Raw genomic sequence first — 14,905 nt, 5'->3', positions numbered from 1 at the left:
CCAAACCCATAAATCGAGAGATCGGTCTATATGGCAGCTATATCCAATTCTAAACTGATCTGCGTCAAATTGCAGAAATATGTCGAAGAGCCTAAAACAACGCACTGTCTCAAATTTCAACAAAATCGGATCGAACAAAATCTATAAGGCAGCTATATCCGATCTGTGCCATATTGCTGAAGTATGTCGAGGGGCTTAACTTAACTCACTGTCCCAAATTTCGGCGACATCAGACAATATATGCACCTTTTATGGGCTCAAAATCTTAAATCGGGAGATCGGTCAACACGGCAGCTATATCCAAATCTGGACCGATCTAAGCCAAATTGAAGAAGAACGCCAAGGGGTCTAACGCAACTCACTGTCCCAAATTTCGGCATCATCGAACGATAAATGCGCCTTTTATGGTCCCAAACCCCTTAATCGAGAGTTCGGTGTATATGGCAGTTATATCCAAATCTATACTGATCTGGGCCAAATTGAAGAAAGATGTCGAGGGACCTAACACAACTCACTGTCCCAAATTTCAGCAAAATTGGATAATAAATGTGGCTTTTATGGGCCTGTCTATATGGAGGCTATATCAAGATAGAGTCCCATATAGCCTATCTTCTTATGGACAAAAAAAGAATCTGTGCCAAATTTCAGCTCAATAGCCAAAATTCGGAAGACTACTCAGTCCAAGCATAGAAGACATTGATGATAATGTCAACAGGATTACGACTGATAGTTACCTCTTTGAGAAAGGAAATCATTCCAAGAAAAACCCTGCATGACCGGGGAGATTCGCGACATTGGGAAAGAGGTCCGCAGACGTCATAAAAGCAGAAGTCTTAAAATAACGGAAGTATATTGGGATGTGTATTAAACACGGCTCATTTTTACGGACATTAAACTGACCATCAGTACAATATCAACCAGGACGAAAAGGTCACGAATAGTCTGGGAGTGTAAGAAAGAGATTAACGCCTTCTCAGAGGATGGCATTATCCGCATCATTTGGGTGTGATTTGGCAGGGAAGGCCAGAGGATTGCCATCAATAAAGCCTTTCGGGTCGACGCAGTCCGACTTAAGGACGTGGGTAATGAACATGTAACCCTGTGCAATCGCGAAGCCGTCGGTAGGAAGACGAAATTTTTATGGAGAAATCTAGATTATGAGAAGACGATGCTATTACTGAAAGGAAGTAAGCAGGAGGTCAGTATAGCTTACGGTATCATAACGGGACACAGGACTATGAGCTCAGTGAGTCGTGTCGGGAGAAGTTTGTTGATACAATTTCGTAGGTTTTTAGCATCGACCATCTATCATTCGTTGCCCTTCGGGCCTGATCCAGAAAACTTAGCTTACATGTCGCTAGAGGCATACCTACAGATTCCAGTTTCCGTAGAATGTGTAAGGTAGTTCCTTGTCTCACAATCTCGTCCTCCTTATTATTCCCTGGGATATCTCTCTGGTCACCCAGAACAGGTGATTTTTGAACTGTTCAGCCATCTTGTTGAGAGATCTGCGACAGTCGAGGGCAGTTTTTGTGTTCAGAAATACGTTCTCCAGGGAATTAATGGCTGCCTGGCTGTCTGAGAAGATATTTATGCCAATCGTCGTCATGACATTATATCTTAGCCATTCCACCACTTCCTTAATTACAACGATCTCCGCTTGATACACACTGCAGTGGTCGGGTAACCTTTTCGATATGGCCAGTTCTAGATCTTTAGAGTACACCCCAAAGCCCACCTGGTTGTCTAGTTTGGAACTTTCCGTAAAGATGTCTATGTAACTTCTATTACCAGGGATATCGTAGTTCTAATTGATTCTATCAGAAATAGTGGTACAGTACTTTTTATCAAAAAAATGGCTCAGCTGGATATAGTCCACACCACCTGGAACATCGGACATGGTATCAAGGATAACACAGTGTCCGTAGCCGCCACATAACCAAAGAGAAAGCTCCATTAGCCTCAAGGCTGAGGTCGCAGCAATATGTCTAGCCACAATGTCCGGAGGCATTAGGGGTAGCATTAAGTTCAATGCATCAAATGGTGTCGTCCTCGGTGCTTTTGTGATGCACAAACAAGCCATCCTTTGGATCCGGGTAAGTATTGAACAGTAGGAGGACTTTCGAAGCGCCGTCCACCAGACCACAACACCATATAGCATTATAGGTCTGACAACTGCAGTTTACTGGGTATATACGCACATGACGCGAGGTGTAAACCCCCAACTTTTGCCAATGACTCTCTCACAGGTGTATAGGGCATTAGTGGCCTTTCTGCCCTTTTCAAAATGTTGGATTTGAAGTTCACTTTTCTGTCTAGCAAAACACCCAGGTATTTTGCGCTTTCTGTAAATGGAACATTCTCTCTTCCCAGGAAGACAGGTGCCACTGTGTGCAACTAGTATATCCTGCTGTAAAGAACTACTTCTGTCTTGCACGGATTTACGCCTAGACCACTTTCGGTCGCCCACTTAGCTGTTTCACGTAGAGCTTCCTGAAGTATATCTCTTAGAGTGCTGGGAAACTTTCCTCTAACCGCAATAGCCACGTCATCAGGGCATGAAATCAGAACCAAAGAGGGGCTGTGAGCATTCCAAAACTACGTGGCCTGTTATATTCCTATATAACACCTTCTGTGTGTGCGTGTCCCCCACTGGCAGTCAGAAGGAGTTCCACTTTAGGTTCTCATTTCTTTGAGAACCTGTCTGATTTAGCGGATGTGAACATTCACAAGTTGTTGGGCTTTGTTCTAGTGGTATCACAATGAACAAAAACGTCAAAGTGAGCCTGATGCCAGATTGCCACTTAAACCTAATCTAACCTAGCATCACAAAGAACGTACTTAAAACGTATATCATTTGTAAAATTTTACAAAAATTAGTAAAACACTTATTATGGCAAATTTCTAGATTCTTCTCTAGATTTTATTAACACGTACATGTATTATGTACTTCATGTCACTTCAAAACAGCACTTAAAAATGTCTCTTCCATAACAAGAAATAACAAACAACTTTTGAGCAATTTATATTCATTTAACACTTTATTTATTGTAAAAAATCCTGGGTTTTAAATGCACATTTATTTTAATCTTCACTCCCTTCTCGTGTGGGACATTTAAATTTTCCATATACTTCCAGTATACCACGAAACACATCCAATCCCTGTTGATTAATTTGATATTCGGGCAATGCTTGCATGCTCTTCATCCATTGCGCCAATAAAGGCCACTTTGTCGTTTTTACAGTACCTATGGGAAATATGAGATCCATTGTGCTCAAAGGGGTAACAGCAGATAGATCAGCGATTGTCATCTAAAAAATATGGAAATCACATACAAAGTGAATGTTATAAAAATGAAATCGGATCAAATTCTGTGGTTAAAGAGTTTGCGTAATGAATTATTTATCTTGGTATCAATAACATGAAATGCAGAAGGTCTTAACAATCAAAAGTTAAAGCTACAATAGTTGGTTTATTGATTTGAAATATTCTAATCAGTTGTGGGGCGGAAATAAGTATTCAGATAAAAGGAAACTCATGTATAATGGATGAATATATTTGTTAGGCCTTTTTACAATTCAGCTTATAATGTAATGTAATTTGATTTGAAATAGGTTTATTTGGCATCAAATAAACCTATTTTAAGGCATCATTAAGTTTTGTGAATACGGCCGTAAATGTGTTTTGAAAAGGACAATATTATTCTGAATTTTGGGATGTCGGCTTCAAAAAAAGCAAATATAACCATAACAAGAAAGAGCGTGCTAAGTGCGGCCGAGCCGAATCTTATATTAACCCTTCACCATGGATCACATTTGTCGAGTTCTTTGCGCGGTATCTCTTTCTAGGCAAACAAAAAATAATGGATAATAATTGTTATGCTATTGGAGATGTTGGGTAATATTTCGGTCCATTCGAATAAGAATTGCGCCTTGTAGGGGCTCGAAAAGCATAATCGAGAGATCGGTTTATATGGGAGCTGTATCAGACTATATATCGATTAGAGCCATATTAGACACATATGTCGAAGGTCATGGGAAAATCCGTTGTACAAAATTTCAGCAAAATCGGATAAGAATTGATCCCTCAAGAGGCTTAAGAAGATCCAGGATCGGTTTATATGGCAGCTATATCAGGTTATGAACCGATTTGAACCATACATAACACAGGTGTTGGAAGTCATAACAAACAACTTCGTGCAAAATTTCAGCCAAATCTGAAGAGAATTGCGCCCTCTATTGGCTCAAGAAGTCAAGATCCAAGATCGGTATATATGGCAGCTATATCAGGTTATGTACCGATTTGAACCATATTTATCGAAGTTGTTGGATGTCAAAGCAAAATACTTAAAGCAAAATTTCAGCCAAATCGGATAAGAAGTGCGCCCTCTAGTGACTCAAGAAGTCAAGATCCCACATCGGTGTATATGGCACCTATATCAGGTTATGGACCGATTTAAACCATACATAACACAGGTTTTGGAAGTCATAACAAACAACTTCGTGCAAAATTTCAACCAAATCGGAAGAGAATTGCGCCCTCTATTGGCTCAAAAAGTCAAGATCCAAGATCGGTATATATGGCAGCTATATCAGGTTATTTACCAATTTAACCCATACTTAGCACAGTTGTTGGAAGTCATAACAAAATACTTCGTGCTAAATTTCAGCCAAATCGGATCCGAATTCCGCGCTCTAGTGGCTCAAGAAGTCAAGGCCCAAGATCGGTTTATATGGTTGCTATACCTGCTATATTTCTGGCCTTTATCTGCAAAAAACCGAACCAAGTGCGATTTTATAGCCTCATCATTGCCGAAAGTTTTACCATTTAAGGAGTTCTGCAAAGATCGAAATAAATGGTAGTCTGATGGTGCAAGGTCAGGGCTATATGGTGGATCCATCAAAAGTTCCCAGCCAAGCTCACTCAGTTTTTGGCGAGTGACCAAAGATGTGTGCGGTCTAGCGTTGTCCTGGTGGAATATGACACCTTTACGATTGACCAATTCTGGTCGCTTCTCCTTGATGGCTGTATTCAATTTGTCCAATTGTTGACAGTAATCATCCGAATTAATCGTTTGGTTCCTTGGAAGCAGCTCAAAATATACCACACCCTTCCAATCCCAACAAACAGACAGCATAACCTTCTTTTGGTGGATATCAGCCTTTGAAGTGGTTTGAGCTGGTTCACCATGCTTGGACCATGATCGTTTTCGACTAACGTTGTTGTAAACAATCTATAATTCATCTCCAGTTATGATTCATTTTAAAAACGGATCGAATTCATTGCGTTTAAGGAGCATATCACAAGCGTTGTTTCGGTTTGTTAAATGAATTTCTTTCAATACATGTGGTACCCATATTAAAATTGACGCCAAACAAACAAATGTAAACAAAATTTCGCGCACTTTTTTTCTAAAGCAAGCTAAAAGTAACAGCTGATAACTGACAGAAGAAAGAATGCAATTACAGAGTCACAAGCCGTTGAAAAAAATGGTCAACGCCGACTATATTACTACTATATTACCGACAATTACTTTTTGGGCAACCAATAGTTGACCCCAAATGTTTTGTGTTTTTGGGTTACTATTAAGGTACAAACAAAAATTGGTATAAATTAGTCCACTCATTTATATATTCGAGGTATATCCAAACCTCGAATATATTGGGTACCCTTTTGTCATAGGTTAAGGTTTTGTGAAAAGCCCCTAAAATATTTTAGCCGGAGAACGATTAACCCTTTTGGGGGTTTGCTCTACTGACATAATACCATTGCCGTAACTTGGAATTTCCCACCACCATCTCATTCTCGTTTCCTTTATTAGCGCTGTAAAAGCGTGTCGGATCATTTGCAATGTCTATGGAAAGCACACTATCCTCAAAGGGATTTAAAACCGTCTGCTATGCAGACGATGTTATACTACTACTAAGGATCCAAACCACCTATGCAGAAGGGGAGAAATGGTCTGGCATATGGCATATGACTGGGCTAGACCCAAGGGTCTCAATGTTAACCCAGAGAAGACTAAAATATGCCTGTTCACGAGGAAGACGAAGGTGAGCCAATTTGACGCACCACGTTTCCTCAATAAAACGATTTCGATATCTGACAGGTCAAATATTTATGTGTGATCTTGGATAGGAAAGTTAATTGGAAGTGTCACATTCAGGAGCGTACTGAGAATGCTCACAGATATTGGGCACGAAATGGGGCCTAAATCCAAGGATAGTCCACTGGCTCTACAGAAGTGTGATTATACCAATACTTACTTACGACTCAGTAGTTTGGTGGACTCCTATGGAGAAAAAGTGCAACGTCAGGACCATACAACAAGTTCAGAGAACATGTTGTCTTGGCATAGGCGGAGCGATGAGGACCACGTCCACTAATGCACTAGAGTCTTTCTAGATATCCCACCCATTTAATGTGAGGCAGCCACTGCGGCTATGAAACTTAAGGAGATGGGAGAATGGATTGAGGTTGGCAGCAGCACATACCATCGCGGTATAATCGAGGCGACGATAAACCTATAAGGAAGGGAAGAGGTTTCCCATCGGATACCTGAGACGACACTTGAGGTCGAGTACGAGGCACTGCTGCCAACGGCACAGTCTTGGATTGACGGAACCCTTGTATTGCCATCTTGAAGATCATGTTACACGGATGGATCAAAGCTAGGGGACAAAGTGAGCCTGGGGGTTTACATTGAGAACCCAGGGACTGAGATCAGTTTTAGACTGACTGACCATAATACGGTCCTGCACGCAGGGATCCGGGCGATCACTGAATAGGTGAGGTGGTGTGGTGCTAACGCGAGGACGTCAAGTGTGAACATCTTTACGGATAGTAACATTGCCATAAGGGCAATAACAACCAGGACGGTAAGGTCACGAACAGTCTTGCAGTGTAAGAAGGAGATTAACGCCTTCTCTGAGGATGGCAAAATCCGCATCGTTTGGGTGCTGGACCATAACGGAGTAAGGGGAAATGAAAGGGCAGACGATTTGGCGGTGATGGCCAGAGGACTACCGTCGATAAACTTGGTTAACCCGAAGCCTTTCGGTCGTCGCAATCCGATTTAAGGGCGTGGGCGACAAACTAGCAGGTAACACTGTGAAACAGCGAAACAGTCGGTAGAGTGACGAAAATCCTATGGGGTGATCCGGATCTTGAGAGGAAGAGGCTATTACTGAAAGAAAGTAAGAAGGAGGTCAGTATAGCCTTTGGTGTCATAATGGGAAACATAGGACTACGAGCTCACTTATGCCAAATCGGTGCTGCAAGTGATATCATGTGTAAGGCATGTGGGGGAGATGATAAGACGTTGGAGCATTTCCTATGTGATTGCCCGCGTTTCGCGGCTAACAGACACCGGTACTTAGGTGGGGACACGATACCAGATATAAACCAACTTAGGGGAGTGGTATGAAAAAGAATTAACGATTTTGTAAGTATGACGGAATTCCTAACTTAAAATTTTCTTTTTAGAGGTTACTTTTTAGTTTTTAGAGCGCACAACAAGCCGATTACTGACTTAGGTGTAAGTCCATAGTGGCATTGGGGGAGATTAATATCTTCACATCCGTTTCAACTTAACCTAACACTGCAAATTGCAAATTTTGCCCACGAACATTCCACTAAGGAACAGGGGCAAACTTCTCACATATCAATGAGTGCAGTCCGATTCAAGTTTAAGCTCAATGATAAGGGGCCTCCTTTTTATAGCCGAGTCCGAACGGCGAGCCGCAGTGCGACACCTCTTTATAGAGAAGTTTTACATGGCATAGTACCTCACAAATGTCGCCAGCATTAGGAGGGGAAAACCACCGGTGAAAATTTTTTTCTGATGGTCTCGCCAGGGTTCGAACCCAGGCGTTCAGCGTCATAGGCAGACATGCTAACCTCTGCGCTACGGTGGCCTCAAAAAAATTGATCTTATATAGTTCGGTGAGTACAAAAATAGAAATTTGTCTTTCGAGGACAAACAATGGGAACATTTGAGAAAGCCCTTTTCATTATCATAGCTCGAACGCCAGTTATCCGAGCCCGCAAACAACTCAGTTACCGGGGCGCTCTACTTGTGGTCTAGCTACCTCAAAAATGTAAATACCAACCAATCTCTATAGTTGATCATTCTCTTCGTAGGCCAAGTACCCGGGCGTGATTTTTAACTCTGATTTGTGTGGTTTTCAACGTCATCACGAAAACCTCAGCTGGGAGCTAACGGGAGCGTCCACAGGATGGAGAGTCTAAGTGAGAGGCCGGGCGGCACCGGCCCCTGCTTAAATACTGGGTGCCTATGTGATTTTAAGTAACCAATGGTTATAACGTTTCCGCTGCGAACGGTCCTATGGACCAGAACAAGCTTGCTCACCTATGGAACTTGAAAAGGAACCAGAAACTAACTTGAAGAAGGAACGTCGAGGAAAGAACCAAAAGGTGACTGAATACGTTCTACTCCTGCGGTATGACAGCAGGATTTATTAGGGGGTGACGATTGGACCAAGAGGTCCCCGAGGTTGACGCATTGGACGTCGTTGAATCCAGGTTGGAAAGGCACCATGATCATATCATTCATCATCTAGGGCGTACACAATGAACCTAAGGTCACCGCATGATGCAGCTGGCGAATTAGGTTGCTAGAAGCGTACTTTGCACCGAACATTACCTGTTCTAGCTATATCCGATAAATAGTAAATACCCTGTGTTATCTGGAACAAAGATTTCAGTTGTTATGACTGACATAAGAAATAACAAATTTTGTAGAAAGAAACCCGATTTCCTCGTTGATTCGGTAAGATTGGCCTTGCCATAAAGCCCACAGGGCACAAGGAAATTTTTCTAAATTTTATAGTTAGCTTTTCTTTCCACTACGATCGTACGATCAAACCCATTGATTTTATGGTCGAACAAGGCATTAACCAGAGAAATCAAAATTAAATAACTGCTAAAAAATATATAAGCTTGGATTTTCATGAATAATTGATTATTATACTCTTAAAAATATTTTACTCACCTTATCAGAGGCAAGAAACTTATTGCGGCTTAAATATTTTTCCACCATGCCGTAGGTTTCGTAGCATTTTTTCTCATGAAAGCTATGATCAATGTTGGCAAATGTCTTGCGGACTATATCCGACTGTAATAAAGTTATAATTGAAAATATTAAAATAAATATGAAATAACAAGTAAAAGAGCGTTAAGTCCGGCAGGCCGAATCTTATGTACAATTCACTATGGATCGTATGTGACAAGTACTTTGTATAACTTATTAAAATATATAGGAACTACAATATATCAAGTTATGAACCAACATGGGCCGTACTTGTCATGGCTGTTAGAAGTCATAAACAAGTAAACGCGTGCTAAGTTCGGCCGGGCCGAATCTTATATACCCTCCAACATGGACCGTCTTTATCGAGCTCTTTCCACGGTATCTCTTTTTAAGCCAACAAAGGATAAAAGAATATTGAATATTGGAGACCATTTCAGCCAAATCTAGTATGAATTGCGCACTTATGGGGCTGAAGAAGTAAAATAGGGAGATCGGTTTATAGGGGAGCTGTATTAGGCTATAAACCCACTCTTGCCATATTCGACACGTATGTTAAAGATCATGGGAGAAGCCGTTGTACAAAATTTCAGCCAAATCGGATAATACTTGCGCCTTTAAGAGGTTCAAAAAGTCAATATCCCATATCGGTTTATTTGGCTGCTATATCAGGTTAAGGACCGATTTGAACTATTCTTAGCACAGTTGTTGAATGTCATAAGAAAACACCTCATGCAAAATTTCAGCTAAATCGGATAATAATTGCGCCCTCTATTGGCTCATGAAATCAAGACCCCAGATCGGTTTATATGGCAGCTATATCAGGTTATGGACCGATTTGAACCATTCTTAATACAGTGGTTGGAAGTAGTAACAAAACACATCGTGCCAAATTTCAGCCAAATCGGATGGGAATTGCGGCCTCTGTGGCTCAAGAAGTCAAGACCCAAGATCGGTTAATATGGCAGCTATATCAGATTATGGATCGATAATAATTGCGCCCTCTATTGGCTCATGAAATCAAGACCCCAGATCGGTTTATATGGCAGCTATATCAGGTTATGGACCGATTTGAACCATTCTTAATACAGTGGTTGGAAGTAGTAACAAAACACATCGTGCCAAATTTCAGCCAAATCGGATGGGAATTGCGGCCTCTGTGGCTCAAGAAGTCAAGACCCAAGATCGGTTAATATGGCAGCTATATCAGATTATGGATCGATTTGAACTATTCTTAGCACAGTTGTTGAAAGTCATAACAAAGCACCTTATGCAAATTTTCAGCTAAATCGGATAAGAATTGTACCCCCTAGCGGCTCAAGAAGTCAAGATTCGAGATCGTTTTAAATGGCAGCTATATCAAATCTTGGACCGATATAGCCCATTTGCAATCCCAACCGACTTGCACTAATAAGAAGTATTTGTGCAAAATTTCAAGCGGTTAGCTTTACTTCTTCGAAAGTTAGCGTGCTTTCGACAGACAGACAGACTGACGGACGGACGGACATAACTAGTTCGACTTAAAATGTCATGACGATCAAAAATATATATATTCTTTATGGGGTCTTTGACGAATATTTCGAGGAATTACAAACAGAATGACAAAATTAGAATACCCTTATCCTTTGGTGGAGGGTATAGAAATACCACGTTCAATAATGCAATCAAATTGGATAATATTGGGTTGCCTAAAAAGTAATTGCGGATTTTTTAAAAGAGAGTAAATGCATTTTGAATAAAACTTAGAATGAACTTTAATCAAATATATAATTGCCATTTTGTTCGATAACCTTTTGCCATCTTCCTGGCAAATTTAGTATTCCACGCTCATAGAACTTCTGGCCTTTATCTGCAAAAAACTGAACCAAGTGCGATTTTATAGCCTCATCATTGCCGAAAGTTTTACCATTTAAGGAGTTCTGCAAAGATCGAAATAAATGGTAGTCTGATGGTGCAAGGTCAGGGCTATATGGTGGATGCATCAAAAGTTCCCAGCCAAGCTCACTCAGTTTTTGGCGAGTGACCAAAGATGTGTGCGGTCTAGCGTTGTCCTGGTGGAATATGACACCTTTACGATTGACCAATTCTGGTCGCTTCTCCTTGATGGCTGTATTCAATTTGTCCAATTGTTGACAGTAAACATCCGAATTAATCGTTTGGTTCCCTGGAAACAGCTCAAAATATACCACACCCTTCCAATCCCACCAAACAGACAGCATAACCTTCTTTTGGTGGATATCAGCCTTTGAAGTGGTTTGAGCTGGTTCACCATGCTTGGACCATGATCGTTTTCGACTAACGTTGTTGTAAACAATCCACTTTTCATCTCCAGGTATGATTCGTTTTAAAAACGGATCGCAATTCATTGCGTTTAAGGTGCATATCACAAGCGTTGATTTGGTTTGTTAAATGAATTTCTTTCAATACATGTGGTACCCATATTAAAATAAGGCCCGATATTTTTCGTTTATAATGCAAACCCCATTTACACTGCCCTTTAAATACGGATTTAATATCTCGATCATCTGTTTTCCCTTTATAAAATCAGCTGACGAGAGCCTTAAATCCGTATTTAATGAGCAGTTTTAAAAGAAGTATTATGTATTTGGGAGGCCATTGTAGCAGAGGCCTTGGTCTGTCGCTACTGTGTGTATCACATTGGACTGAAAATTGTTTAACTGAGTCAGTAAGGGATTGCCACTCTTACCTCATTTAATGTGTGTTTATTTGTTAGAGGGTATGTGTTTCTGTCATGAATTTTTGACAGATTGTGCAGGATGGTCAGGTGAGAATAAAAGGGAAGGGAACCTAATGTCTAATATCTATTATACCCTCCACCATAGGATGGGGGTATACTAATTTCGTCATTCTGTTTGTAACTACTTGAAATATACGGCTGAGACCCCACAAAATATATATCTTCTTGATCGTCATGACATTTTTTGTCGATCTAGCCATGTCCGTCCGTCCGCCTGTCTGTCGAAACCACGCTAACTTTCGAAGGAGTAAAGCTAGCCGCTTGAAAATTTGCACAAATACTTTTAATTAGTGTAGTGTAATTAGTCAGTTGGGATTGTAAATGAGCCAAATCGGTCCATGTTTTGATATAGCTGCCATATAAACCGATCTTGGCTCTTGACTTCTTGAGCCTCCAGAGGGCGCAATTCTCGTCCGATTTGACTGAAATTTGACTTGAAACAACTGCGCTAAGTGTGGTTTAAATCGGTCCATGTTTTGATATAGCTGCTATATAAACCGATCTTGGCTCTTGACTTCTTGAGCCCCTAGAGGACACAATTCTCATCCGATTTGGTTGAAGTTTGGCACGAGGTGTTTTGGTATCACTTCCAACAACTGCGCTGAGAATGATTCAAATCGGTTCATAATCTGGTATAGCTGTCATATACACCGATCTGGGATCTTGACTTCTTGAGCTCTAAAGGGCGCAATTCTCATCCGATTTGGCTGAAATTTTGTACAACGGCTTCTCTCATGTCCTTCAACATACGTGTCTAATATGGTCTGAATCGATCAATAGCTTGAACCAGCTCCCATATAAACCTATCTCCCGATTTTGCTTCTTGAGACTGAAATATAACACAATGACTTCTACAATGTTCACCATTTATTTATGGTCGGAATCGGACTATAACTTGATAAAGCTCCAATAGCATAACAGTTCTTATTCAATATTCTCTATTTGCCTAAAAAGAGATACCGCGCATAGAACTCGACAAATGCGATCCATTGTGGAGGGTATGTAAGATTCGGCCCGGCTGAACCTAGCACGCTTTTATTTGTTTTAGTTTATATTCTTACATCCCACACTTACCATCAGATCGCTGTCCCTTCGAAATATTATCGAGTTTGAAAACATTAACAAATTCATAACTTTCATACGATCTTTGTATTCCAGAGGCCAAAATTCGAAATTTTCTCCTTGGAATTTTTCACACAAGTGAATTAGAATCAAATGACTGTCGGTCAGAGTTAAATCACAATCGACTAAGACAGGAACAGTGTGAGCGGGATTAATCTGAAACCAGTTTTCAACAGCACAAAATGTTATTCAAAGATACTATTGAAGACTTTTGCGGAAATTACCTCCAAAAATTCAGTTTGGAGCTGTTCTCTTTTGAACAAATCGACTGACTTTAGCTCCGTGTCAATATCCAACATTTTGATGAGCATCTGAACACTTCGCACTGGAGGACTACGTACATCGTAATACAAAATAGGCTTCATTGTAACAAAATAAAAACTCAGAAAGTCAAATGACACACACCACACAAGCCAAAGCGTGGAAGTGAACTGAAGTACTGGACGTGAAATTATGAAATGCTGATACCTGCGGTTTTAGTCACGCTCAAATACTGCAGCATGAATGAATGTAGCTACCTACTAATGGTAGGTAGCCACATGTCATGCTATCAATATGATACGATACCTATGAATTTCTCAGTAGTTTGAAAAGGAAGCGGCGAATTGCCCATATGCTACATTTTCCTACCGTCAAATGGTGTGAATAAGTAACAAGTAAACGAGTGGTAAGTTCGGCCGGGCCGAATCTTATATACCCTCCACCATGAATCGCATTTGTCGAGTTCTTTTCCAGGCATCTCTTCTTAGCCAAAAAAGGATATAAGAAAAGATTTGCTCTGCTATTAGAGCGATATCAAGATATGGTCCGGTTTGGACCACAATTAAATTATATGTTGGAGACCCGTGTTAAATGTCAGCCAATTCGAATAAGAATTGCGCTCTTTGGGGGCTTAGGAAGTAAAATAGAGAGATCGATTTATATGGGAGCTGTATCGGGCTATAGACTGATTCAGATCATAATAAACACATATGTTGATGGTCATGAGAGAATCCGTCGTACAAAATTTCAGGCAAATCGGATAATAATTGCGACCTCTAGAGGCTCAAGAAGTCAAAATCCTAGATCAGTTTATATGGCAGCTATATCAGGTTATGAACCGATTTGAACCTTATTTGACACAGTTGTTGAAAGTAAGAATAAAATACGTCATGCAAAATTTCATTCAAATCGGATAAGAATTGCGCCCTTTAGAAGCTCAAGAAGTCAAGACCCCAGATCTGTTTATATGACAGCTATATCAGGTTAAGGACCGATTTGAACCATACTTGGCACAGTTGTTGGGTATCATAACAAAATACTACGTGCAAAATTTCATTCCAATCGGACAAGAATTGCGCACTCTAGAGGTTCAAGAAGTCAACTGTATAATATCCTACACCTACCCTATAAGTACAATGTGGGAGCTGTATCCAATTCTGAACCAATTTTGATGGACCTCGGCAAGCAAATATGTTCAAACTGACGATCTGACGAACATATATATGGGAGCTATATCTAATTCTGAACCTGATTTGATTTGATTTCGAGCTAACTTTTCAGATAATGTGGTAGTCGTTGAGGAAACAATTGTGCAAAATTTTGGCAAGATTGGTCAAACAATGCGCTTGCAGTGGCTCTTGGGTTGAAAATCGGGCGACATACATATATGATAGCTATATCTAAATCTGGGCGGATTTCTACGAAATTCACCAGTAATATCGAGTGCCATAAGAAAATCCTTTCTGCCAAATTTCGAGAGAATCGGTTAACAAATGAGCACTTTATTGCATTATTACTGAAAATCGGACGAACATATATATATGGGAGCTATACCTAAATTTCAATCAATTTCGAGCGAACTTCTTAACCAATTTCGAGCGAAACTTCCCCAAAACAAAACGTTTTCTACTATCAAATACCTATCATTTGTACACCTTATTGCCATCGGGGGGATGGAGGCCTCTCAGACACCAAGGAATACATTTTTATATCA

General features: G+C 40.5%; 1 protein-coding gene across 1 annotated transcript; it reads right to left on the bottom strand.

Annotated features, from left to right (window-relative positions):
- Positions 1–3,022: 3,022 nt before the first annotated feature.
- Positions 3,023–13,401, bottom strand: LOC131997773 (glutathione S-transferase E14). The gene is made up of 4 exons (XM_059369347.1): positions 13,155–13,401; positions 12,883–13,086; positions 9,015–9,137; positions 3,023–3,312 (listed from the first exon to the last, which is right to left on the bottom strand). The coding sequence occupies exons 1-4, from the start codon at positions 13,293–13,295 to the stop codon at positions 3,085–3,087; spliced, it is 696 nt and encodes a 231-aa protein (XP_059225330.1). The 5' UTR covers positions 13,296–13,401; the 3' UTR covers positions 3,023–3,084.
- Positions 13,402–14,905: the final 1,504 nt, after the last annotated feature.

Source organism: Stomoxys calcitrans, chromosome 5, assembly GCF_963082655.1.
Source record: "Stomoxys calcitrans chromosome 5, idStoCalc2.1, whole genome shotgun sequence".
In the NCBI taxonomy this organism is placed as follows: domain Eukaryota; kingdom Metazoa; phylum Arthropoda; class Insecta; order Diptera; family Muscidae; genus Stomoxys; species Stomoxys calcitrans.
Note: the sequence above shows the minus strand (reverse complement) of the source record. Positions and strands in the feature narration are given on the sequence as shown.